Source organism: Zootoca vivipara, chromosome 13, assembly GCF_965207765.1.
Source record: "Zootoca vivipara chromosome 13, rZooViv2.hap1.1, whole genome shotgun sequence".
Lineage (NCBI taxonomy): Eukaryota > Metazoa > Chordata > Lepidosauria > Squamata > Lacertidae > Zootoca > Zootoca vivipara.
This window is the reverse complement of record NC_142596.1, coordinates 13,734,841-13,761,998: the sequence shown is the minus strand read 5'-3', so window position 1 is coordinate 13,761,998 and position 27,158 is coordinate 13,734,841. Positions and strand designations below refer to the sequence as shown.

The 27,158-nt window shown below is 41.5% G+C and overlaps 2 protein-coding genes and 1 long non-coding RNA gene across 11 annotated transcripts in view; 1 reads left to right on the top strand and 2 right to left on the bottom strand.

The window, feature by feature from the left end:
- Window positions 1–4,693, bottom strand: part of GALK2 (galactokinase 2) — a 70,756-nt gene extending 66,063 nt beyond the window's left edge. For 2 of the 3 annotated variants that reach the window (XM_035131691.3, XM_088656580.1), the window contains exons 1-3: window positions 4,261–4,693; window positions 2,241–2,329; window positions 1,066–1,189 (exon numbers count right to left, since the gene is read on the bottom strand). In XM_035131691.3, the coding sequence (XP_034987582.3) occupies window positions 1,066–1,189; window positions 2,241–2,329; window positions 4,261–4,313 (266 nt within the window). In that variant the 5' untranslated portion in view covers window positions 4,314–4,693. The remainder of the gene's footprint in view (window positions 1–1,065; window positions 1,190–2,240; window positions 2,330–4,260) is intronic. The other variant, XM_035131692.3, reaches the window with a different exon arrangement.
- Window positions 4,694–9,625: 4,932 nt separating this feature from the next.
- Window positions 9,626–27,158, top strand: part of COPS2 (COP9 signalosome subunit 2) — a 19,913-nt gene continuing 2,380 nt past the window's right edge. Inside the window, exons 1-11 of one of the 5 annotated variants that reach the window (XM_035131699.3) lie at window positions 9,626–9,693; window positions 16,591–16,704; window positions 17,864–17,941; window positions 19,820–19,945; window positions 21,466–21,555; window positions 21,654–21,731; window positions 22,823–22,997; window positions 23,576–23,754; window positions 23,853–23,905; window positions 24,536–24,633; window positions 25,876–25,958. In XM_035131699.3, coding sequence (XP_034987590.1) covers window positions 9,640–9,693; window positions 16,591–16,704; window positions 17,864–17,941; window positions 19,820–19,945; window positions 21,466–21,555; window positions 21,654–21,731; window positions 22,823–22,997; window positions 23,576–23,754; window positions 23,853–23,905; window positions 24,536–24,633; window positions 25,876–25,958 — 1,128 coding nt within the window. In that variant the 5' untranslated portion in view covers window positions 9,626–9,639. Of the gene's footprint in view, window positions 9,694–12,580; window positions 12,666–13,446; window positions 13,537–16,590; window positions 16,705–17,863; window positions 17,942–19,819; window positions 19,946–21,444; window positions 21,556–21,653; window positions 21,732–22,822; window positions 22,998–23,575; window positions 23,755–23,852; window positions 23,906–24,535; window positions 24,634–25,875; window positions 25,959–27,158 lie in introns of those variants that run through there. The other 4 variants (XM_035131698.3, XM_088656577.1, XM_088656578.1 and 1 more) reach the window with 4 other exon arrangements.
- The window catches only part of LOC148683636 (uncharacterized), a 23,191-nt gene continuing 21,962 nt past the window's right edge, over window positions 25,930–27,158 (bottom strand). For all 3 annotated transcript variants that reach the window (XR_015946774.1, XR_015946773.1, XR_015946775.1), the window contains one exon: window positions 25,930–26,229. This is a non-coding gene — a long non-coding RNA (uncharacterized LOC148683636). The remainder of the gene's footprint in view (window positions 26,230–27,158) is intronic.

Sequence of the window (27,158 nt, the reverse complement as noted above, 5' to 3'; positions counted from 1 at the left end):
TTTAGGAACACTTAAGACATAAGGTGCTTCCGTTTCAAGAGAAAGGTGTGCAAGTTCTGTTACATACAAGGAAAACACAAGTCACTCTGAAAGAAAGTATTAGAGCACTCCAAATAATTTGCTCATGTACAGTACACACACAGGATATAGCAGATCTAGCTGAAAGGCACCACATGGATATCTGCACTGATCATTACAATGCATCCCTAATTATCATTATTGTATAATCTTAGTCTTTCACTGCCAGCAGCTGTGGTTAGGGTGGTGTTTAGGAGGTAGAATCTTGAATCTTCCAGTTGCTCGAAACACCAGAGTTCTCTGGCTCCCAGTTCCTGGCTCAAGTTTTATAGACCTGCAGAATTATACCTATATCACTCCCTGTGATATTGACCTTGGCCTGGTAGATTGGTCTTTTTCTGTATTATACATTTAAAGCAGTATTATACTACTTTAAACAGTCATGGCTTCCCTTAAAAAAGAGTGTACTTTGTGAAGGGTGCCAAAAGTTGTTAGGAGACATGATCATTTAGAGTAGTATGATACTGTTTTAAATGTACAGTGCGGGTGAACCTGTGTAATGGAATCATAGAGTTATAGAGTTGCAAGGGAGCATGAGGATTATCTAGTTCATTCCCCTGCAATCATTTGCCCAACGTGGGGCTCAAACCCACAACCCTGAGATTAAGACTCCCATGCTCTACCGACTGAGCTATCCACAGGGCTAGACTGATCCTCTGCTCTTGACCTTGGTTTGTTTGGACTGTGCTGCATCTGTAATCCTGTCTTCATTGGTGAGCACTTTGCTGACGTCCAGTCTCCTGTAACTTGGGACACTTGCTCCCAGAATGGCCCTTCCACCTTGCTATGAAATATTTGCGTGTCCAAATTTGCTTCTTTTTCTGTTCCTTTCCCATCCCATTTTGCTTTATATTGTGTCTATCAGAATGCAAGCTTGAAGGCATTGGGTATCTTGCTTTTTAATCATTGCACAGTGCCTAGGAAACTTTAGGTATAATTTAGGTAATTTTAGGTAACAACAATAACTGAAATAACGAGAACACTTACGAGTACAAAGGGTTTGTATTGGCCAGATGGATAGCTGGGGTGTTTAGAGGTTCAGCAGCTATAAGTATATCTTGCTCTATGGCCATTGGGAGCACAGCATATCCACAATAATCTATATGTTCACCTACCAAACAAAAAAGAATATTAACAACGTTTTGAGATGGGCTGGAACGCATCGGCAACAGCAGAATAATCCCTTTTAAAATAAGGATAGTTTTTACACACGCCAGAGAAATTCTATCAAATATACTGGGGTATATAATTTATATACTGGTCCAGTTCAGATGTAATGGGAAAAAATTATTTCCTATTATGACACTAATAAACTGTACACATTGTCTCCTCACACAGTCTCCCCTCCCCATGCACACAAAGAAATTAGATATGTATGTTTCTGATGTTCAAAAAGCAGTAGTTCACCATGACATCCTAACTGAGGAAACTGTGGTTTGTTTAAACTGTGATTAGTGAGAACAAGCCAAAATCAGATGAAAAAAGAAATGTTCTCAGTGCATCTCAGTGGCAGGCACATAGCGGTAGTTCATCTTCATTTAAAGCAGGGCAGGAGACTTGGTGGCCCTTAAGATATAACGTACTGGCCTCCAGTGAGCATGGAAAATTATGAGAGATGATGGCAGTGGGAGTGCCACAGGTTCCTCAGCCTGGTATAATAAAGCATAACAGGTAGCAGGACCGCGAAAGACCTCGGCCGCTAATCTTTGAGAACTTAGGCCAGTACTGAGGTAATCGGTATGAGGAAGTTTCATATTTTCATATACTACATCAAGAGGCTATAATAGCACATGGTTTGCAATGCAGAAGGTCCCAGATTCTGTCTCTGGCACCAAAAGACTTGGATTAGGAGGACTGGGAAAGGTTCCAAACTGATGGGTTTGACAGCTGCTACAAGTCAGAGTAGACAACACTGGGCTAGTTGGGTAAAAGGTAATCCTGTATGGATTAGTTTCAAAAATGAAGACACAAAATTGCTGACCATCCTGCACTTCTTGCGAGTTCCATCCTTTGATGTACCGGTAACTGTGAAATTGCAAAAGCAGAGGAAATAAGATGTGGTATCTGAAAGCATGTTTCTATGCATGTGCTTCCATGTATGTACACATGTTTATGCATATTAGCCACTGAATTCATATTAACCTCAGTATGTATTCTTTTACCTATTAAGTTGACTCGCCCTGGTGCCCGAGCATAAAACTTGGGAGTTGATTTAAATTTAGAGATGAACATCTTCTTCAGCTTCAGCAATCTGGAAAATCATGTTGGCACATTTAAGATTAATTTTGCTTCGGTTTTGTTATGTTGTTTTGATTTTAACTGTGATCTTGTGCACCACACAGGTATGTATTACAATGCAGTACAGTGGTACCTTGGTTTGCGAACAGTCTGGTTTGCATACGTTTTGTATTACAAACACGTCAAACCTGGAAGTGTGTGTCCTGGTTTGCGATTTTTTTTATTACAACCCATTTTTTTGGATTACAAACAAATCTTTTGGGGAGACCCCATTGGAGAAAGCACGCTTTGGGTTACAACCTGTTTTGGTTTACGAGCGGACCTCCGGAATGGATCGTGGTTGTAAACCAAGGTATCACTGTATATCAATTGAAAGAATAACAAAGATATAGCAGCTTTAGAGAACCAACATCAATTCAAGGGATAACATCCAACAGGTATAACATCCAAGGCTAGCTTAACATGAAGGGGCAACAGTTTATGTATACTAATGAAGTTTTATCCATTTATGCATAACAGGGTTTTCATTTCTGTTAATTATCAAGAGGGAATGTATATGTCAGGGTGGGTGGGGAGCAGCCTCCCCCCAACCTGGTGCCCTCCAGATGTTTCAGAAAAAATTCTCTCATCATCCCTGGCTGGCACAACATCTGGAAGGCACCATGTCATAGGAGGCTATAGTAGAGAGCATCTTGAAGGTTTAGGGTTCAACCACTGGTACGATGGAGAAGGCATCTCAGGTAACAAGTGATGTGAAAAGATAGCCTCCTGAGGCTGTCAAGAACCATTACCAATCAGAACAGACAATAGTGACCTAGTTGGATGCTTACGGTAGTTTGATATGTGATGTGGCAGCTTCTTAGGCTTCCATGGTCAGATTGTCTACCCCTGCCTTATATCGCTGGTCTATCTAGTTTAGCACTGTCTGCACTGACTGGCAGTAACTCTTAAGAAATTCAGACTGCAGTGTTTTCCAGCCCTACATAGAAATGTCAAGGATTGAAGCCGAGGCCAACATGTGTTCTTCCACTGAGCCATGGGTGTAGCCGGGGGGGGGGCAGCTGACCCCCTAAATCAATCAAAATCAATACAAATCTGAGGTTCTGCCCCCCTAACAAAATCCTGTCTCCCCCTAACAAAAATCCTGGCTACGCCCATGCACTGAGCAATGACCTTTTTGCTATTTTCTCAGTCCAACCTTCCAACAGGAAGGGGAAGACTCATGTAAGCCACCTTTTGCTCCGTGAAAGAAAGGCAGCATGCAAACCCAATAAATAAAAATAATACAGGGACATGTTGTATTGGTTGAGGGGGGGGAGTGTTATGGGCTTCAATCCTATGCACACTTACCTTGGAATAAACACCATCAAACAAGTGGGACTTATTTCCAAGTAAACACACACAGCACCAGTGCTTTTTTTTCCTAAAAAAAATGTTTAGGGGTACTCTCATTTTCCTACTCATATTGAATTAATGCCCCTCAATGAGGCCAAACTTAGATTCACAAAATGTTTAGGGGTATGTGTACCCCTGCGTACCCCCAGGAAAAAAAGCACTGCACAGCACTGTATAGCATATTAAAGAATAATATATATATAGGGGCGGGTGGGTGTGAATGAGAATGACAAAAAAAATATGAATCCCACAAGTTCATGTTAAACGTGGGTCCCAGGTCTGAAAACGTCGATCTGGAACATAATCTTCAACAGTGCTGGAGGTTGAAGGTGGGGCATTCAACAGGATGGGCGTTTGGGAACACAATTTCTTAAACATCCTTTGTGTCTAAAGCATAAACATCTTGGTTTTGTATTTTTTTAAAAAAAAATCCCGTTGTTATGTTCCTTGCTGGATGGCAGCGACTCCTGCTTATTGCTGGATAGGGTAAACAAAAACAAAAAACGATGGAGGATCTAGAGATCGGCTGTAGGGAAGACAATCACGCACCTGGGCTCCTCTACCAGCTGGACCGAGAGGATGGGAGGGAGATCCGCGGCCATGATTTGCTCCTTGCGAGTTGGCACGCACCAGGGCAAAGTAAAGCGGTTGGAGATTTTCTCTTTTCTAGCTAGCTTGCAAAGCCCTAAGGCTCAGATCCTGGAGTACAGAAGCTGCTTCCTTCCGGCATTACCGGGGCGGAGGCGGGGGAAGAGAGAAATCAGCTGCAAACGTCCAGCCGCTGCTGCATTTCCTCTTTGTATTCCCCGCCCAGGTCCACCATATAGGCAGCGCTTGCGCCAACAACTCGCTTGAGCAAATAGAAACTCGGCAAGTTATGATCCTCTTGCAGCCAAATTTAGAGGCTGTTCGCACACCAGTCAGTACATTATCGTAGCTCAACCGGGCGGTGGAGGAGGAATCTAGTTACTGAATCTCTGGCGCCTCCCCCATCGGGAAGACTTGTCTATAAGCGCCACCAAGGACTTCCCTTAACTTGAAATAGGGTTTATTCACACGGAGATGGCGGGGAGGCAATCAGCAGTCCGGTCCTGTATAAGCTTACTTTGAAGTAAATGTCACTGTCTCAACGCATGATGTGTGGAATTCCCTGTCACAAGATGTGACAATGGCTTCTAACAAATGTATTCCTACCTAAAATATTTAAAATCGCAGTGAATTTGTATGGTATATAGTTGGTATAGTTTACAGAGACAATTTCTAGATACGTATATACTGTATGGGACGCGGGTGGCGCTGTGGTTAAACCACTGAGCCTAGGGCTTGCTGATCAGAAGGTCGGCGGTTCGAATCCCTGTGACGGGGTGAGCTCCCGTTGCTTGGTCCCAGCTCCTGCCAACCTAGCAGTTCGAAGGCACGTCAAAATGCAAGTAGATAAATAGGAACCGCTACAGCGGGAAGGTAAACGGCGTTTCCATGTGCTGCTCTGGTTTGCCAGAAGCGGCTTTGTCATGCTGGCCACATGACCTGGAAGCTATACGCCGGCTCCCTTGGCCAATAATGCGAGATGAGCGCGCAACCCCAGAGTCGGTCACGACTGGACCTAATGGTCAGGGGTCCCTTTACCTTTACCTTACGGGAAGGTAAGCGGTGTTTCCGTGTGCTGCTCTGGTTCGCCAGAAGCAGCTTTGTCATGCTGGCCACATGACCTGGAAGCTGTAAACCGGCTCCCTCAGCTAATAACGTGAGATGAGCGCCGCAACCCCAGAGTCGGTGACGACTGGACCTAATGGTCAGGGGTCGCTTTACCTTTATATACTCCTTTAGAGGGTGGGCAGGATATAAATTTAATAAATAAAGAAATCTGAACTAAAATCATAGCTTGTTCTATGTTTATAGTCCATATACAGCAGAAAATTATCAACTGTTTCTAATCTGCCTTCTCTAAATCTGATATGTTAATTTTAGACTACCAATGATATATCAACATTTATGATAGCCACTAATTTAGGTGGCATTAAAAAGGGATTAGAAAATTAACGGACAACAAGTCTATGGCAAGGGCCATAGCTTAGTGGTACAGACATCTGCTGTGCATACAGAATGTCCCAGCATAGCTGTCACATTTTCCCTTTTCTCGCGAGGAAGCCTATTCAGCATAAGGGAATTTCCCTTTTAAAAAAAAGGGAGAACGTGACAGCTATGTGTCCCAGGTTCAGTCCCCAGCATTTCCGGGTAGGACATTTAATGTCTCCAGCCTGAAACTCTGGAGAGCTGCTGCCAGTCAGTGTAGACAATACTCAGCTAGATGGACTCAGTATAAGGCAGCTTCCTTTGCTCCTAGTCATGATAGCTGTATGGAACTGCCAGCATCAGAAACAGTCTGCCACTTTAGATCAGTTGCTGGGGAGTAACTGCAGAAAAGTGATATAAACTTCAAGGTTTGCTGATGAGTTTTCCAGAGGAATCTGCTGGGCCACCTGGGAAGTGGACTAAGTGGATCTTTTGACTGATCCAGCAAGGCTCTTAGTAGAACTTACTTCCAATTAAGCATTTTAGAATCACATCTTAAACCTGCTTGAGATGGCCTGATGTACTCTAACATCAAAAGATGTTGACATTTTAAAATCAGTAGAAAGAATTCCAACAAGGACCAGGCTTAAACATAGGGTACCTGCTCGGATCACCATTTGTCATGCTTTCACCTCACACATACAAAAGATGATTCATAAAAAACGGGAAGCAAAATGGTTCCAAATAGCTTTAGTATCTAAAAGCATCTATACAACAGCAACACTGTCTTTAAGACATATTTTGATACAGTGCATTGCCTTTCATAAGGGCAATGAAAAAGTCTTTCATGTTCAAAATGTGTAATCCTTAAAAGCTGTGTGCCATTGTCCTCACATAGACTGGGAGTAAAAAAAACCCAGTAAGAATATGTGTTCCTGCTGGTGATGCATAGAAAAAGCAGGATGGGATGGATCAATAATTTCTGCAAAAAAAACTTGTGCTATATGCATGTAGAAGAGCAGGAATATCCTGAAAGGACCCTCCCTCTTGTGTTTATATGAAGCAATAACTGTCGAAATGCTCTCTTCAGATCCAGTGAAGACCATCATTGATCTATGCACATAAAACAAATTCACACACAGACATCTTCCAAAAACCCATCCCAAACCCAAACCCCAAAAGTCCCATGGTGACAAGCAAATGGAAGAGAGGGGAGATCCCAGCAGACTTTAGGGATGCAAAAATTATCAATCTATTTTAAAATGGTGATAGAACAGATTGCGGAAATTATTGAGGCATCTCTTTATTAGTTGTGGCCGGCAAATTTTTTTGCAAGGATCTTAGCAAACCGTCTCCTAACAATATCCGACGCTACCCTTCCTGAATCCCAAAATGGTTTTCGACCTTCTACAGGGACAGTGGGCATGATTTTCACTGCTCGACAGCTTGCGGAAAAATGCAGAGAGCAAAATCAACCCCTGTATATGGCGTTTACTGATCTGGATAAGGCCTTCAGCACTGTAAATCGTAATGCCCTGTGGACTGTCCTTCTGAAAATTGGCTGCCCATATAAATTTGTGAACATCCTTCGGCTCCTCCATGATAATGTGACAGCAACAATCACAAGTAACAATGCCTCTCAAAGTGAATCATTTACAGTGGGATCAGGTGCTAAACAGGGTTGTGTTATCGCCCCAACTCTATTTATTATTTTGATTGCATGATCCTACACTTTGTTGAAGGGAAACTACTCACCGGAGTAGAAATCATATATCAAACTGATGGAAAGCTCTTTAACTTGAGTAGGCTGAAAGCAAAGAGTAAGGTTACTGTAACTTCCATCATAGAGCTTGCTGATGACAATGTAGGGTGTGCACACTCAAAGGATGACCTCCAAACCATCCTAAATATATTTGCAGAAGCTTACAGAAAGCTTGGCCTATCGCTCAACATTCAAAAAACAAAGGTGCTGCCCCAACAAACACAAAACAACTCCTCTGCAGTGCAACAAATCCAACTCAATGGTGTAATGTTGGAAAGTGTCTATCACAGGTCCCCAAACTAAGGCCCGGGGTGGACGGATGCAGCCCAATCGCCTTCTAAATCCAGCCCACGGACAGTCTGGGAATCAGCATGATTTTACATGAGTAGAATGTGTCCTTTTATTTAAAATGCATCTCTGGGTTATTTGTGGGGCATAGGAATTCGTTCATATTTTTTTCAAAATATAGTCTGGCCCCCCACAAGGTCTGAGGGATAGTGGACCGACCCCCTGCTGAAAAAGTTTGCTGACCCCTGGCACTCTATCACTTCTCCTACCTGGGCAGTTATCTTTCCACAAGGGCCAACATTGATGCCGAAATCCAGCATCGCCAGAGCTCTGAGAGTGCAGGTTTCTCTCGAATTAAGTGCAGAGTGTATGAAGACCAGGACATTCACAGACAAACCAAAATGCTTGTTTACAAAACTATAGTACTACCAACCTTACTGTATACTTGTGAAATGTGGACCACTTATAAATTCCATCTCCAACTCCTCGAAAGATTCCATCAACAGTGTCTCTGAAAATTTTTGCACATCACTTGGGAAGACTAATGCCAGTGTACTGGAAGAAGCAAAGATCACCAGTGTCAAAGCAATGATTCTTCAACATCAACTTTGTTGGACTGGTCGTGTTGTGTGGATGCCTGATCGTCTTCCAAAGCAACTACACTACTCTATTCCAAACTTTAAAATGGAAAGCATAATGCAGGTGGTCAACAAAAGAGGTTTAAAGACTCTCTCAAAGCAAATCTAAAAAAATGTAGTACACAGACAACTGGGAAACACTGGCCTGCGAGCGCTCCAATTGGAGAGCAGCCTTTTCCAAAGGTGTCACGGGCTTGAAGATACTCGTCACGGGCTTGAAGATCAGGACAGACGGGAGAAACATGCTAAGAGGAAGGAATGCTTGGCAAACCCTCACCGTGATCAACTCCCGCCCAGAAGCTAATCTCCCCACTGTGGAAGGACGTGTGGATCCAGAACTCGGACTCACTGTTAAAACCGTGTTCATGGAAGACAATCTTACTCTGTTACCCATACAAGTCATTAGCAAAGAAGACTGTCTCTCAACATAACCCACCTCACAGGGCTCTTGTGAGGATAAGATGGGTAGAACCATGTAAGCCATCTTGAGCTCCTTGGAGGAATAGTGGGATATATACATTTAATAAACAAACTCCGACTACACCTGCCCTACAGAAATTCAGCAGGCGCTTTTCAGCCTCTGCAATCGCAGCTGCTCAGTTCATGCTTGCCCTGCTTTCATGGCAAGGCACGGGAAACCCTGCCCTTTAAAAAACAGTATTGTATTGTATTTCATTTCATTTCATTTATTTATTATTTTCCTTTTTTTCCTTTTTTTCCTTTTATTTTATTCCGGTAGTCCTAACTACAGGAGACTACAAACAGCGTTCGCCCTTGAAAAGACAAGAGAGGGAAGGAAACGAAAGGGCGAAATGCATTAGGTGGGCTGATTCAACCACCCAGGAGCAGCTGCAGCGCTCGCCGAAGCGCCTCCTTTCTCTCGCGCCTCTGAGGCCTAGTCAGGCCCAGCCGGTTGCTAAGGGCCCGGTTGCCAACCACAGGCCTGCTGGTGCACCCTCGATTAGGCTCCGTGCTCGCCGCGCGCGATAAAAAAACCCCTCCCCTTCACCCCCACCCAAACAGAGCCGACGGGGGCGCGCGCGCCGCCGAAATTCCCACCCCCGTCCCCTGCTCAGGCCGAGAACAGAGTCACATTGAGGAGGAGCCGCGGTGGATTGTGGGAGAGAAGAGGGGCCGGCCGCAGCCTGTTTCTCCTCCCTCCCCTCCGCCCCTTTCTTCCCCTCCCCTCCCCTCCCCCCTCCCCCGCGCGCGCGTCCTCCGGCCAAGATGTCTGACATGGAGGATGATTTCATGTGCGATGATGAGGAGGACTACGACCTGGTAAGGCTGGGGGGGCCTTCGGCGGGGGAAAGGGAGGCTGGCGCCCGGCGGCGGGGGGAGGCCGAGCTTCCACGCCGGGAGGGGTCCTCCGGAGCCTCCCCTCGACTCCCTCCGGGGTGCTTCCCTCGCCTTCCTTTCAAGTGCAGTGACAAGGCCAGCCCTTCCAGGGGTTGGAGGTGGGAAAGTGGGGCAGGCAGAGGAAGCTCGTGAGTGGGGATAGTTCGAGGGGGGGGGCACCTACCTTCTCTGTGTCTCACCCAGCCACCAGCACCACCCCCAGCCCAGTTAGGAGGTGCAAAACCTGAGGCTGCAGGAGTAGGCCCTTTCTCGGGCCCAGCGAGAAGTCTGGGCCCCCTGTGGGTTAAAGAACCGTTTCTTTGGATTTGGAGAGTCAGGGACGAAAGGGCTTAAGGGGGCCCTAGTACTGTTTCCCCCCCTTAAAATACCTTAACATCGAAGAGGAGGGAGCCAGAATTTGCCCCTTTCGGGTGCTTAGGGGTGATCGCTGTGTCTGCCAGGGTCAGCTCAGAGGAGGAGGTGAGAAACGGGTTAGCACACAGATGCAGTCCAACTGGGATACATTGCAGTGGGAAACAGGCCTTTTCTGTATAACGCTGGTTACTGCTTTATGTGGTGTTTTTTCCTTTCATTTTTCTCCTCCATCTCCTTTTTTTTTCCTGAGTGTGTGTGTACACATGTGTGTTTGCAGTATGAATCGGTCTGTGTTGCTGAAAGGGAACTCTTAAAATTTGAGGCAGTGGCTAAATGTAATAGATGTGATATTGCTGTTTTTTAAAAAAATGTTTTGAAATGTGTCGTGCATCTATTTGGGTCAGGATATATGGACTATTGTGTGCTCCTTATCATTTGTGTACTTATGATTACACAGAGGGAAGGAGTTTTGAAATTTTCATAGAATGTGTAGTTATTTGCCGCCTGTGCAATGAAGTTCTCCTGTTTTAATATAAAAAACACGGAATACTATTAGATTGCCATCCTATGCACACTTGGTGGGAATCAATTTCCAAGAAGCCATGTGTAGGATTGAATGAAAAGTCATGCTTCTTCCTTTTAGCAACAGCTTATGTGTAATGTCAGTTTCTACAACTTCCTCATGTCCACATATTGTGAACTTACTGTTTTCTTTTGCCCTTTCCAAAGAACCATTAGAACAGAGAAGAAATTATAAGCATACTGTAGTCTTAATCTCAAAACTCTTGACTGTCGATGTGTATATTTCTTCTCACATCTATAAAGCATTCAGAACACTGACAAATATGGGTAGTATATTAAAGCATCCTGTACAAGCCCTGCCAAGGGGGATAGGGTGACAGTTATCGTGATGAAGACCCATAGTTCACAAGGTCCAGCTCCTGGCGTGTCAAGTTAAAAAGATCTCAGGCAGCACAGCTAGGAAAGGCACTTGTCTGTGACTTTGGAAGACTGCTGTCAGTCAGCATAGACCACAGTAGATTACGTACACCTTGATGTATGATAGTCACAGGTTTAGCATTATTATAAATAAGGTTTCTGTCAGTTTATAACTTTTTGACAGATATGTTTACGAGACAGTCCAGTGTTTAAAATTTGTTATATTTCCCCGCTCCACAACTTTTCTATGCAAATTGACTTGATTATGGGATGAGAATGGAACACCTTTCCCCCTGTAGAATGCAATATAACATGTACTTACAGAATTAAGGAATTAGTTAAGATATCCAACAACCATGCAGTGCATCAGCACAGATCAGGAGCTAGTGTAAATTAACACAGTTTAAGTGTAGTTGAACTTTTCCACTTACACGAAATTTTACAAGTGCTTTTTTCAGAGAGCTGAGCAACCTGTGAGATATTGCTAGACTACAACTCCCATCATCCCTGACTGCTGATCACAAGTTCCCCATCTTTGATCTAAACATGTGTCCATACTTTGCTGATACAGTACAAGTATCATATTCACTATCCAGATTTGCAGGTTGAGAAGAGTTTTGGACTGACACAGAATTTTAGTTGGATCAATGAACAATCATTCAAACTACTGTAACGTAGAGTGCTGAATGGATGATTACATTGTGAATCAAGCAAAGAAAGCAATAGATGCCTGTTATACAGGTCCCTTTATAAATCAGTGTAGGAAACCTGTGCCTCTTCAGATGTTGCTGGTACACAACTCACATAAGAATATAAGATGAGCATGCTAGATCAGTCCTGTTGCCCATTTTATCCAGCATTCTGTTCTCACTATGCAACCAGATGCCTGTGGGAAGCCTACAAGCACAACATAAGCAGAACAGCACTCTGCCTACCTGTGATTTCCAGCAACTGGTATTCAGAGACATAATGCCTCAGAGCATGGAGGTAGAACATAGCTGTTATGGCTAGTAGCCCTTGATAGCCTTGTCCTCCCCTTGCTAATCCTCTTTTCAAGCCATCCAAGTTGGTGGCCATCACTGTCTCCTATGGAAGGAAGTTTCATTATTTAACTATGTACAGCATGCTTTGTGCAGGCGGTACGGATTGTTTTTATTCATGTTCCTGCAGGGTTAACAGCCACTTGCCACGATTGCTAAATAGAACCTTCATGTGCAGAAGCAGTTTTTCCTTGAAAACCAGGTGCTGGGGCAAGCAGGAGACAACTGTCTTTTTAATGTCGTATTTATAAGCTTTCAGAAACATCTACCTGAGCCTTGCTGGAAACAGTGCTGGACCTTCTGATCCAGCAAGGCAATAATATTTAGAAGCACACCATGCTTTTAAATAAGCTTCAGACCACTGCTTCCTGATACACTCTTTCACACCAGTAGCTTCCCCCCCCCAAAATACATTAATCTATTGTCCATTTCTTCATAACTTTTACCTAGTCCAGGAAATTGTGTTCACAGGTAGCTATGCTTGTTCCTGCAAAGCCGCTTCCCTCTCTCCTTGCATTGGAGATAAAAGTTATCAGCAAGAGAGCACCAGTCACTTGTTAGGTAGGTGTAGTAGCAGTGGGAAAGCCCTCCTCACTTTCCCCCTAACAGCATGAACTGAAAGTATATTGAATAGGGAGAACTAAGCATGTTGTTGGATGGCATTTATTTTTCTTCCATGCAATTGACTTTTCTTGCCATGTTACAATACATGAGGACATAGTTGGGTGTGTAGATGTTTGCTGTAGGGTCATTATAGTAGATAAAATTATTTGCAAGACAGGACTTCAACGGGTTAAGAATCCATTTCTGTTTACTGGTGATGCGATGATGTACCAAAGGGATATTTGATGCTGTCCTTTCGAAATGGAGGAGGAGGACACTTTCTCAATCGCAGCGGTTGGATTCTGAAATAAGTATTGAACATCAAGTGTGTGTATTTACCCTTAAAAGGTGGAATTTGCATAGTAACAGCTTTGCTTTCCACAGATCAGTGAGCATGCTTTAAGGAAAACTACATTGCAGAGGCTTTTAAACAAAGCTATACAAACTTTGAGTCATTTTACATATATGACTTTAAAAAGCAGTATACTGTACTTCCCAAAACAAACTGACATTCATCGGATAAGAAATGATAAAGGAGCTTGTAAAAGCATTAAACAGGAGAATAAATTCTAATGTTAATGTCTCTATCAATCATGATTTGCACAGTTTTGCATAATGTTATCTTCAGAAAAGGGATGAGTTGATGGCTTTCGTTCCTCTGAAATGTGATAGATAGTGCCAATATGCATTGGCTAAATTTATGCCTAACTTCAAACCCTTGTTCCTGTAACTCTTCCAGAACACCACACTTTGCCATCTGCATGCATTCAACTTTAGTCTTCATCCCCAACCAAAACCTAGCGCAATACCTAGATGTGTCTACTCATAAGTAAGTCCCACTGAGTTCAATATGGGTGTAGGATTGCAGCCATAGCGTGTAAAACTCACTTTGATGCCTCTTTCTCTTTGTTGTCTGAACTTCTACACTGCTGAAATCTAAATTTGTAATCTCCTTTTCACAGGGATCTTTATGTTTTGCTTCTGTTTCTTTGGAAAGTTCACATACACTTATAGTGCCACGTTAATAACTAGTGAAATGTTTGTTGCTACCGGTGTGGGTGGGGGTTGTCCATTTTGAGAGAGGGATTCTATCAGGCATCCCCAAACTCTACCCTCCAGATGTTTTTGGGACTACAATTCCCATCATCCCTGACCACTGGTCCTGTTAGCTAGGGATGATGGGAGTTGTAGTCCCAGAACATCTGGAGGGCCGAGTTTGGGGGTGCCTGGATTATATATTTAAAGAGGTGCACCATGCCTTCCTGCAGAATCCTTGTCACCAAATTCTAGACAGCTAAGGATGGAGGGACAAGATTTTAACTTTCTGTAATCGTTTGTGTAGGTGACACACTTTCTTTTCCCAAGGAAATGAATGTCAATCATGCCATTATAGCAGAAGGTAAAAGGATGCATTCAGAGACATCACCAGGGTGAGAATTGAACCTGTTCCCCCACCCCTGACAACTGTAGGCATCAAGAATTCATCCTCTTTCTATCTGGTTTTCCACTGTGAGAGCAGAATGGTAGATTTAAAAGGCTTTTGGTGTGATCCAACAGGGCGGTTACAGCAGGTTAATGGTTAAAGATAACCATATGTTCTGCATATGCATGGCTAAGTTATGGTGAAAGCTGACAAGAGAAGATAGATTAGGGAATTTATACCAGAGAACAAGGAAGAGAGAGTGAGAGTGTTCACTCCCAATATTTAGGATATTGTATGTGCAGCAGGTATCCCTGTCTCTGATGAACCTGACTTGTGCAAGAACAGAATGAAATAATGTGCAGAGTAAACTGCTACCAGTGAAACGTAATACATCTTTGCTCTCTGAATATTTTATGTATTCCTTTTATGTTGTGATTGGACAAGGGGCATGCTGACATTTTAAAAATGCCCAGGTTTAGCTCCCTGGCAACACAGCAGCATGTGAGGTTGATGCCATGTGCATGTGTTGATGACTTGGAGTGACGCTGCATGCTGAGAATGTCTGCCTCTTTCGGGCCATAACTTCACTTACTGTTCTTTTTAAACTTCTCAATCCACCAAACTGTCTTTGTGTGCCTACGCCTTCATGTTCATGGAAATAAAACTGAAGGTTGCCTTCTCAGGCTTATACTTCTAGAGAGAAATACTCTTGTGAAGCACAAGCACAAATTTGAGGTTGGGTGTGTGCACTTGCCTCAAGGTTCAACCTGATCTGTTTCAGAGGTGCTATGTATCTTAGCAGTGCAACTGAATTAGATCTGGTAAAAAATGAAGCTGTGCTTCTCCCTACCTTGCACTCAGCCCTCATTCACTAAAATTCAGAATCTAAAAATGGCTATAGCTTTCCCCCCTCTCTTCACAAATGAAATTTGCAGGTATAGCAGCTTCTTCAGAGTGAGTTAAGCCTGCCAGATTGTAGACAGATACATCCAGGGGTTTTCATGCAGGTCACCTTTATAAGGTTTGGGTTCTTCTTTTTACACTTTCAGCCAGAATTGGAAGCAATTTTCAGGCATGGTTACATATTTTGAGGGATTGGAGCCTGCTAAGTTTCAGAATGCCAGCTGCAGTAGTTTTCCTGTTGGGTGCAATAGGAATTGTAGTGGGAAAGGGAGTGGTAGCGGGGAAAAGGGCATGGGTCCCCAGGAACATCTGGTGTGGTGGAATTGTTACCTCAGAATTTGTTGTTGGGGAATAGGCTTTCCCCCACCTCCCCCCCGAAAAAAAATAGTTTTTTTGAGGATATACCCTCAACTCTGGGAGAAAGTGATTTCTCCATGGACTTCCATGTAATTTCATTGTACACAGGTTGTACAATGACAATAAATGTATTATTATTATTTTTATTATAAAAGGGAGTGGTGGAAAAACAGCTTCTTGTTGCACACACACACACATAGCAAGGACCGTGTTACCCTAAGCTTGAATGATGGTGATGGGGCTTCTGTGCCCTACTTCCATGGATTTTGGGGGATACTTGGAGTTCTCTTCATTGATTTGCAAGGGTGCGAAACAAATTTGTAATCGCTTTCCCAAACCTCTCTAATAAAATAGCGCCCTGGGGAAATGATTGTGATTAAAAGGGATATTTCCCTAAACAGCTTGATTTCATTTCTCCACGATGTGGTGGGAACAACAGTGATGTATTTTTTGGACAGCCAAGGCTGCAAAGTGTCTTGGAAGTTCAAGAAGCCCCAGGTTTGACTGAAGACACCTTGTTAATGGTGAGATCGGACTCAGAAATGTGATAATCTTCCCTGAACCAGTCCAGTTTGCCTCGTAATTCAGGGTACACAGTTGATGCACACTATTTTGAGGTAGTAACAAAAGATAACCCCCAGTAGTCCCTCAGAGGCCAGATACTATTGGTGGCTTGCATTAACCACTTCCAGTTAACAACCATGGGTCAAAAAAAGGTCAGGGATGATGGGAATTGTAGTCCCAAGCATATGGAGGGCTGGAGTTTGCTTATACCTGGTCTAAAAGAACTGGAAAACATGCCTGAGAACTCATTCTAGTCTTTATTGCTTCACCATTTCGCTCACAATTCAAACAGTTATCTGTGCAAGGTAGCTATGCGTTATGATTCTGCATCAACTGTAGGATCATTTTTCCTTTTTCTAAAGCTAAAGCTGTTACTATTTTTGGCTGGAATTTCTTTGGAGTAGATCAATAGTGTACTAATATGGACTGCTGCCCTTGCATCTCAGGATTACGTGTACTCGTATTCTGTTTGAAATATTTTTTTAAAAATGTAAATACTGTATAACACTTCTTAAGTCAAACCGTAGCAAAGTAGGTTGTCTGTCCCCCCTCCCCAACCCCCTGTTCTTATCATCAAATTGCTTAGCATTTTTAATGCTTTAACCTGCATTATTGCTTTCCACCCTTTGAATGTAGGAATACTCTGAAGACAGCAACTCTGAACCAAATGTGGATTTGGAGAATCAGTACTATAACTCTAAAGCCCTGAAGGAAGATGACCCCAAAGCAGCGCTCAGCAGTTTTCAGAAGGTTTATAGTTTTTTCTTTCTTTATATTGGTCCACATGTTACTGTGTTAGTTTTATGATGTTAGCCGCCCTGAGCCCGGCTCCAGCTGGGGATGGCGGGGTACAAATACATTTTTATTATTATTATTATTATTATTATTATTATTATTATTATTATTATTATTATTATTATCTTCCAACTAAATGTTTTCCTCCAAGTTTGTAAGAGTTTTCTTATCTATGGTGGCCTGATGCAGCTGTAACTCTGCCCATTAGTCTTGGGACATCCCTCCTCATTTCGTTAGCCAGTTATGGCTAATGTTTTGCTTTCTAACTCTAGATATTATCAAACCATAGTTTGAAGCAGGTTTGCAAAATGTGGTCTGGGCTAAGCACTCTTAGAGTCAATGTCAGTGCAGACATAGGCATGGTTCATATGTCATGTTAAACCATAGTTTGGCTTAATGCAAACAAGGAGAATGCTGCTCAAAAGTTTCCAGGGCTCCTCCCCTGCTGCTGCAGTGCCACAGACAGAATAAGCCTAACTTACCATCCTGTCCAAACCCATTGCTTGGACAATACCACAAGCCAGACCCCTGCTGGTTTCATCCACTTATGCACTACTCTGGTGGTTTCTTGATTATATTTGCTTGTGATATGACTTTTGAAGTTGTTAAAGACACATTAGTGTCAGAACATAACGCAAGGGAGAAACTAATACATATGCTTTGTTTTTGAAATCTCAAGGTCTTTTTAAAATTATTATTTTTTCTATAGCAGAAGGTTGATCATGTTCTAGAGTACAGTATATATAAATTCCAGTGCAGCCTAACTTTGAATACTCAGTAATAGGTCCAGAATTCTTGAATCGGTGACAATTCCAATAACGCTTGCAAAATTGGATTGGATGGGATTTTTACACAACATGGTAAATATGAAACATCACAGAATCAGCAAAATAGTGGGGAAAGAGTGAGTTCTTGATGAAGATTTATCTATGTCTTTGACCATCACCAAGCTATCAAGATAGACAGCAGTGGGAGTTAGTAGAATGACAACATTGCAAAAGCATTTCTAGACTGCCTTGGTAGATTGTTAAATAGACTTCAGCATAAATTTTAATGAAATTTACAGATATCTAGAAAAACAATTATCTTTGATTTATGTGGTTGTTTTTTATAGGTTTTGGAGCTTGAAGGTGAAAAGGGAGAATGGGGATTCAAAGCATTAAAACAGATGATAAAAATAAATTTCAAATTGGTAAGCTGTATACTGTTTTTCCTTGCTATTTTTCTGTATTTGAAATTAAACCACATACAGGTGAACCTCGGAAAATTAGAATATCATCAAAAAGTGCATTTATTTCAGTAATGCAACTTACTATTTATAATTTTTCTTTTAATTTTTACAAATGCTTTCTTTTGGAAATTCCACAGTAATAAAACAAATAGTTACAATAATACAAAAATTAACACCGCTCTTACATTTCATTAATTACATTCCATTTATAATTGACCCGCCTAACGACAAATAATTACAGTTACAACAAATAAAGGCTTGACATATCTTGCTTTGCATGTCATGCATCTATCTCATATACTGTATTGGTTTCACCTTTTAAGTTGCGTTACTGAAATAAATGCACTTTTCGACGATATTCTAATTTTCCGAGTTTCACCTGTAAGTAGGGCAGCAAGCCACTTTTATAAAATGGCAATCTCCCTCCTTTCATTTGCTTACATGTACCCAAAAGGTACTTCATTGCTGATATAACTCAGCATTGCTGCAGTTGCCACAAGATTGCTTTATAATGAATAAAATAATAAATGCATATGAGAGATTTCCCAAACCAGTACATTTCTTGTAAAAGTGTCTGTATTTCCTTTTTTTAAGTAAAAAAAGTTGATGCCCTCTTCAAACTAGTAATAAACTAGTTTTCATATATACTGGCATTACAGCCTATAACAGCAAACCTTATCATTGTAAAAATAATAATGAAGCTTTATACCTGTGGGTCTTAATGCATTAAACGTACATAGAACCTGTTTCCATCTTCCTTAAGTATCCATTAATATCCTGTAGGGAGAAATATCTTGAAGTCTCAGACTGCGTAACACTTAATGTTTGATTTAGCCTTATGTGAATGAGACTTGAGCCTTCTTCCCTTCTCCTGCTTAGCAGCCAGAATTAGATTATAAACCTTTGCTTCCCATTTTAACTTCAATTTAGCTTATGTCAGAATGCTAAAGAATGGTTTTACTGGAAAAACCAACTTCATAAATAATGGTTTTAAATTATCTTGTTTCAATAATCTGTGGTTAAAATTAACCACAGTTTAGGGTTCAAATGTAACATATTGTGGGAAATGGAAACGAACTCCTGTGCTGTTCTCACAACCATAGAAGGTGGGTGGGTGGGGATTGCATGAGCCTAAGGCTTGTGCACGTAATGCTAAGAACTCTACCTTGGATCCAGGTTTTTGCAGTATGGTAGCACTGGGCAGCATCCGATCTGTAATTTTCATAGTTCTGTTCAATGGAGACATATCATCTATGATTTGATTATCTTCATGCATGGAGAGGGAGACCATGAAAAATTGCAGTTTCAAAATGATCCATTTTACTGTGTGCATATGCCTTTTTCTCTTTGTTGACACTTGTAGTACCCCACTGTCTACCCCCTGGTCACTCTGTTTTCCTCCTCCCCACTTGGTCACTCCTCTTTCAGTTTAGCTGCTGTACTAAGTTTTGAAAGCACATAGAATTCAAAGAGTATTGCTTTTACAAGATTCCTCCTCCAAGTTCATGTCTTCGAGGAAAAAGGTAGCCACCCTCGCCACATTTGCAGGTACCCGGGGAAGTTCAAGAGTACTGTTGCACCCGCAGATGCCTCATTGGTAATCCTCCTATACAGTATTTGTGTTACGTAATGTCATGTTCTTCTAAAACATCTAAACTAAATCACTCCCACTTTTCCAGCTGTGAGTAATGTGCTCATTCCAAATGTATGCACACTCTGTGGTTTTAAAATTGCACACCTAGTTGCACATGCAGTATAAACACTTTTGTGTGATTATTTTTGAATGCCACTAGACTCTGCTTCTAGTCCTAAATGCTTAGCTGTTTTTTCCCCTTGCAGACTAACTTTCCTGAAATGATGAACAGATATAAACAACTATTGACATACATACGGAGTGCAGTTACAAGGAATTATTCGGAAAAATCCATCAATTCTATTCTTGATTATATCTCCACTTCCAAGCAGGTTAGATTATCCTTCCTTCCAAATTCTAGGTTTTGCACCTTTTTAAAAAAACTACATTTGAGAATAATTGCACTGTTGCCTCTTGCTAGTCTCTCTCTCGCTATCAGTAAAATAGGTAGGAAAGAGCACCGAGTTAGATTTATGATTTAGAACTGCAGATTTGCACTTCTAAATTATAGAGAATTTTTTTCTTGTGAATTTTCATGGACTTGGCCCCCTGTGTGCAATTTAATGTCACCTAGTGTCTCAGGATGTCGTATGAACTGTACTGAACTGACATTGGTGTATCAAGATGAGAGAGAGAATATGGGGATTTCAGCAGAGCCCTGTCAGCACTCATTGATTCCTTAACAGAACTCAGCAAAAAGAAAAAAAACACCCCACCCTAATCTAATATGTAACAATGCAGTGCTCTGTTTCTCTCCGCCCATCAGAAACGTGCAGGCTGTTTAAAAAAAATGCTGAAGAATGTTCTTGGAGGGGTTCTGCAGAAGGCCATGAAATCCTTGGGCCTTCCATCTTCATTGTTGCTCTGTCAGCTATACTTCAACAGGACAGTTTCAAAACACTTATCTCAGTTTTAAAACAGTTGGCATCTGCATGTACTAGGTTTTCAAATCCCTGCCTGATTGGGTTTGCTTCTGAAAGTTGGATTGCAGAAGTATTTTGGTTCTGCCATGAGCTCTGTGTGACTTGCTTTCAAGGGCCGAGTTTTCTCGGGTCAGGAAAAGCTACCCTGGCCTGTGCCTTTCCAAGACACTTTGAAGAGCTGTTGCTGAGATTCGTAAATGATAAATAGCATGACATAAGAGCTCTTAGCCGAAACCCAGAGCCTTTTGAGAAATCACTATTTCTACTTTTGCAGCTAGAGAATAGCTTGAGCTATAAATCTCCCATCCAAACGACTGACCAGGCATAGGCAAACTCCGGCCCTCCAGATGTTTGGGACTACAATTCCCATCATCCCTGACCACTGGTCTTGTTAGCTAGGGATGATGGGAATTGTAGTCCCAAACATCTGGAGCTTGCCTACGGTATGCCTGGACTTTCCATTATTCTACTTTCACTACTATGGCTGCTCTGTCATCCCTGGTGTTTGATGAAGCAGCTGATTAGGTTCCAACAGGAACAGTAGACTCAGTTTAGTGAGGGCCAAAAGATGGGGAGAGGGGAGGTTGCAGCTTGATTCCCATAAAGGGGGAGTGGAATCTACAGCTTTCAGAGAAATTGAGAGCCCAGGTGAGGGTACATAATTATGCCCAAGAGAAATGGTGGCACTTCTTAACTATTAAGCAGAACTCCTTGGGAAAGATATTGGAAGTTATTATTTGTTAAGTTTTTCTCAAGAACAAAACTATGTATGTCTTAAGTAGATGTTACAATGTATAAGTTGTTGATTTCTTCATCTGATGTATTATGTACTGTAGTTTAATCTTGCTCTTTGCATATGTTCATGTTGACTTTATTAACAGACACAAATTTGCTGTTTACAATTATAGAATTCTGATTTTTTATGCCAGATGGATTTGCTTCAGGAATTTTATGAGACAACACTTGAAGCTCTGAAAGATGCTAAGAATGATAGATTGTGGTTTAAGACAAACACAAAGGTATAATGGGCAATGGGGATTTTGTTTGAAAGTAATTTTTTTTAAGTGTGTGTTTAGAACTCACAGTGTGTTTTTAAAAAGCAACTTGTTGTTTACAGCTTGGCAAATTATATTTAGAACGAGAAGAGTATGGGAAACTACAAAAGATTTTGCGCCAGCTCCATCAGTCATGCCAGGTATGTTACAATCTATTTTCTAAACTGTTTTCAACATGTTGTTGTTGTTGTTTAGTCATGTCCGATTCTTCGTGACCCCATGGACCATAGCACGCCAGGCACTCCTGTCTTCCACTGCCTCCCGCAGTTTGGTCAAACTCATGTTCGTAGCTTCGAGAACACTGTCCAACCATCTCGTCCTCTGTCGTCCCCTTCTCCTAGTGCCCTCAATCTTTCCCAACATCAGGGTCTTTTTCCAGGGAGTCTTCTCTTCTCATGAGGTGGCCAAAGTATTGGAGCCTATGTTGTGAGTTGCCTTGGGACAACCCTAAAAGGCAGCTTTTCAATACTGAAGTAAATAAAACACCCAAAACTTGATAATGAATTGGTTTGGCAAGCACCTCTGGAGAAATGTTTCACAGTGATTGTATCACTACTAAGGTCCTATATTCAGCACTACAAATCTAAAGTCTTATAAAGAACATACCCAATACAAGGCATCATCCCCTTTCTGTCTCTGGTGAGTGTTGCATAGAAGAAGAATGTGCTACAGAGATGTGTGCCAAGTTAGTTTTTCAGATGCCCTTGAAGATGATCCAGAAGCATTTACTAGTTCCGAATTCTGTTGCTGGCGATGTCAGGACTCTGATAAGTTGTTCATTTGCATTGGTTCCCAGTGTGTTTTTGGAGCCCATCAAAGGTACTAGTTATTATCAAAGAAGCCCTAAATAGCCTGAGTCACTATATCAGCTTACACATGGAAATAGAAATTAGTTTTGTAATTGTTATGGTTTGGCAAAACAGTAACAGGCTACATATTGTGTTGATTTTTTTGCTTTATGCATCTACATTCAACTAATGTGATCAGTAACAAATGGTGACTATTTTTTCTGTCCTTTTAGTAAGATTAGGGTTTTTTAAAATGTGTGTTGATTTTTTAATCCATGCAAGACACTACTTCAGTTTTCTGTCCCAGGAAAGCTTATATGGAATGTGAAATAATATTATGCTTTAAGTTCTGATTATATTTAAGAGTGCAGATTAAGATTTTTATGGAGAAGAGAGTCGTAATTTCCCAATTTACAATGCACATCTTTCTTCCTTTTTCTTAGACTGATGATGGAGAAGACGACCTTAAGAAGGGTACTCAGTTATTGGAAATATATGCTTTGGAAATTCAAATGTATACAGCACAGAAAAATAATAAAAAACTTAAAGCACTATATGAACAGTCATTGCACATCAAGTCTGCCATCCCCCATCCACTGATCATGGGGGTCATCAGAGGCAAGTGCTGTTTACATTTCGTTATCGGATCACATAGAATTTGTCTAATTAGTTCACTGCATTTACCCTGTATTTTTCCATTGCATAAAGACAGGTAGTTAAAATATTATAAAGGATTTTATTGGACTGTACATGATGCAGGAAATAATGTTTTTGTAGGGATGCATCACTTCCTTGTGTATAGATGCAAATCCTAGCATATTGTTTGCTCAAGGCATATTCCACAATATAATGTTTCTGTGATTTGAAGTTTTCTATTTGGAATAATTCCATCTGAACAAATGTATTTATAGTAGGGTGGGTTTTTTTTAATGTAACAGTTGAATCTTTGCCCCAGGGTTGCAGTGTCCTCCTTTAGTTCTCTTTAGAATGTGTGCTTGGAGTAGGTTGTATAATCTGGATGGTCACAAATGAAGTTCTGTTATTTGGTGTGTTTGCCCTTTGTCAGAATTAGAAAATAAAAGGTCATTTCTAGAAGTCCTGTTGGTATCCATATTGAAAAAAACATACATTGCTAGATGGAATATGTCTGGTAATTGTAAGACAACAATATTGATATTTGCTTGTTTTTCTTTCAGAATGTGGTGGTAAAATGCACCTAAGAGAAGGTGAATTTGAAAAGGCACATACTGATTTCTTTGAAGCGTTCAAGAATTATGATGAATCAGGGAGTCCAAGAAGAACCACTTGCTTAAAATATTTGGTCCTAGCAAACATGCTGATGAAGTCTGGAATAAATCCATTTGACTCTCAGGAGGTACAGTTGTCAGTTTCTTACTGCTTTTATGAAGGCAATTAGCATAAACCTTTTAGCTGGTATCTAAATATGCTTATTGTTGTTTTTGTCCTGTTCAGGCAAAACCATACAAAAATGATCCAGAGATTCTAGCAATGACAAATTTAGTAAGGTAAGAGCTAGTTTCCCTTAAGGGCAAAGCTAGAAGCAAATTTTAATCTAAATTATCTAGTGAGCTGTAGAAACAAACTCAAAAGTTGATGTCAAAATTACCCTTAACAGAAGAAAGTTTCCCAAATCTCAGATTTTCAAAATGTGCTGAAGGCATACACACATTCCGTTTTACTGTAAATGAGATTGCACTGAATATTAAAATCCTTATTCTCTGCATACAGGTCAGGAGCCGCAGAACCATTCAACTAACCCCAGGCCCTATGAAAGCATAAAAAAATGTGTGTTTATCAAACACCAATCCTCCCCCAATACCATATGGCAAGACATTCTTGAAACTGAGAGGACTTCCAAATGTAGTTTCTATTGTAGTGGTATGGAGGTCTGCTGCTGTAAGAGAAATACACTCACTTTGCCCAAGCCCTCGGTCATTCTTACATTCTTAGCCATTTGAATACTCACCTTCAGTTTCTGTTGATCCTAAGAAATTGGGGTGGGGGTGGGGGTAAAGCTCACTATAGATATTGTGTTCACCTCTGTTTGGATCATAGCAATCAAATTCTGTTATCTGTTTTCTTTCCTAATTGACTAAATTGTAATACAGTGCACATGCTCTCTTTCTCACTTGAAGTGCCTATCAGAATAACGACATCACTGAATTTGAGAAGATTCTGAAGACAAATCACAGTAACATCATGGACGATCCCTTCATAAGGGAACACATTGAAGGTATAGCTGTGAAGAAGTCTTGTGATTTTAGCCAGCCCGAGCTCCTCATCCATGTCCACAGTGTATAAAAAAAAATCCCTTCTTTTGTAGCGAAAGCTTGAGAAAAATGTAACCAAAATAATAATTTGTGCTAGATAAGGCTGAATAAAATGATTTTGCAAAACAAAAATTGGCAGGAGTTTGACTGGAAGAAGAAAAAATAGATTTTAAGTATTAACAATTTGTACTGGCCGCTAAGTAGCTTACCTGTGTTGGGTTTGGGAGAAGGAACCATACCTTGCAGCTTCATGATGGTACAGCAGAAAGAGTCTCCCTGATTATCTGTGAGACTAAAGCACTGTCCCACACAGCCGTTAGCTGGTGGGCTGGAGTGTATTGGACCTCGTTGCCAGGGAAACCAGGACATACTCTGATCCTAACCACCAACATGGGCAATCCAGGAGACATCTGCCCAGTTGCCAAGAGAAACAAGATTGCGGCAGGGGGGGCAGTCTGGGCTGGAATAGAGCAGAGGGAGCATACGTAATTCATCACTGAAGCTTTAGACTAGCCTTTCTCAACCTTGAGTCCCCAGGTGGTGTTGGACTACAACTCCCATCATCCCTAGCTAGCAGGACCAGTGGTCAGGAATGATGGGAGTTGTAGTCCAACAGCATCTGGGGACCCAAGCTTGAGAAAGGCTGCTTTCAAGGATGAGTGGGAGGGGTGGCCCAGGGAGGAAATAAAGTGTGACTAACCACCTCGCCTTTGACCCAATATATCATGGGGCAGCCGAAGGTATAGGGCAACCTTTGTGTTACAGTTGTGATGTTATATTTCTCTGCAATTAGAGCCCTGGCCTCTAATGAACTATACTAACAATCAGTATCCTTTTCAGCTCAGTGTGTCTTGAGTAGCTGTTAACAAAAGATTACAGGAATTGAACCTGGTGACATTTACTTGGGAAACTTTCAGTTTGTACTGGTTATTGCCCAGTTTGTTTCCAAACTGAGCTACCTTTTGAGTTAGAGGGAAAGCCTTCAGAGCATTTAAATACAGTTGAATAATTTGTTAGTTTGGTTTAAATTTCACACAAATTCCCAGCTGGAAACGTCATTTGAGAGTACATTCTTAGGGTTTGATATATGCATCTATAAAAGTGTAGTGATCACTAGATATAAAATTAGACCTATGCATTTGTTTTTGTCTAAAATGCTTTCATTGTATTCATACAGTAATTACATTGCTTTTGTTCTTTTCCAGAACTTTTGCGAAACATCCGAACACAAGTGCTTATAAAATTAATTAAGCCTTACACAAGAATACATATTCCTTTTATTTCTAAGGTATTTGAACATACTGTCTCCAGAGGATTACACTTAAAACTGCTTACAAAAAGAGGGGAGAAAAGCTGCATCTTGATATCTTTTCTCATGGAGGCTTTAACAGCTGGCCAACTTGCTGCTTCCCTTCCAGATGCCAGGGTTGTGAGAGATGCTGTAAATCCCAGAGGAGCACAGCATAAGTTGTGATACTGGGTTGAGATGATTTTTTTTGGCTCAAATGTTATGGTTGGAGGTCAGCAAAAGGAGCGGCTCAAAAACCGATTGCAGTTTTCTGTGGGAAGAAAATTCTGTTAATTTGTGCAGGCTTACCTATTAGTGATGTGACACCCACCCACCCACGACGTTTGTTCTTTCTTGGCTTGCCACTGCTACAAATGTCAACGGCAGCAGAGTTTCTTGCCGCTCCCACCTCTAGCAACTGCCCTCTTTCACCCAACAGTGCATGATGCTACACCATGTGCAGTTGTTTCAATAGGGCATTCTGGAGTGAAATGGGTGTCTGCCGATATTATGGTTGTTACTTGCAGCAGGAGCAAACTAGAGTTTTCAAAGGAACAGAAATAACAGTGGGAGGGTCTGGTGAATAACAGTCGACTACTGCCAACTCAAATTCTTTTCTGTATTTGCTATTCTTAAATGGAGGGGCAGGGAGCGGCAAATTTTAGATCAACACTGCTATTGGATGCACATTCATCTTCCTCACAAACTTATGAAACTACATCCATGAAAGATAAGTTTGAAAAGCTGTGGTCAGTGCCTTCTAACTTCTCAAAAGCCAAACAGGAGGCTGAAGTGGAATTGCAGCGGGTACAGAGGCCTGCACAGCTAATTGTTCTTCAGTTGAGCTGGCAAAATCAAAATTAATTAGGCAGATCTGGTTATTTGCAAAATTTATTACAGAATTCAGCTTTCACTGGCTTTTTTTAAAATGTGAAAGGCAAAGCCATGGTTTATGCTAGCTAGTTGAAAGTCCATGCCATTATTGGAACTTCCAGATGTGCAAAAAGAAAAACAATGGTACAGTTGGACCTTGGTTCTCGAACATAATCTGTTCCGGAAGTCCGTTCGACTTCCAAAACGTTTGAAAACCAAGGCGCTGCTTCCGATTGGCTGCAGGAGCTTCCTGCATTCAACTGGAAGCTGCATTGGACGTTTGGCTTCTGAAAAACTTTTGAAAACTGGAACACTTCTGGGATTTCA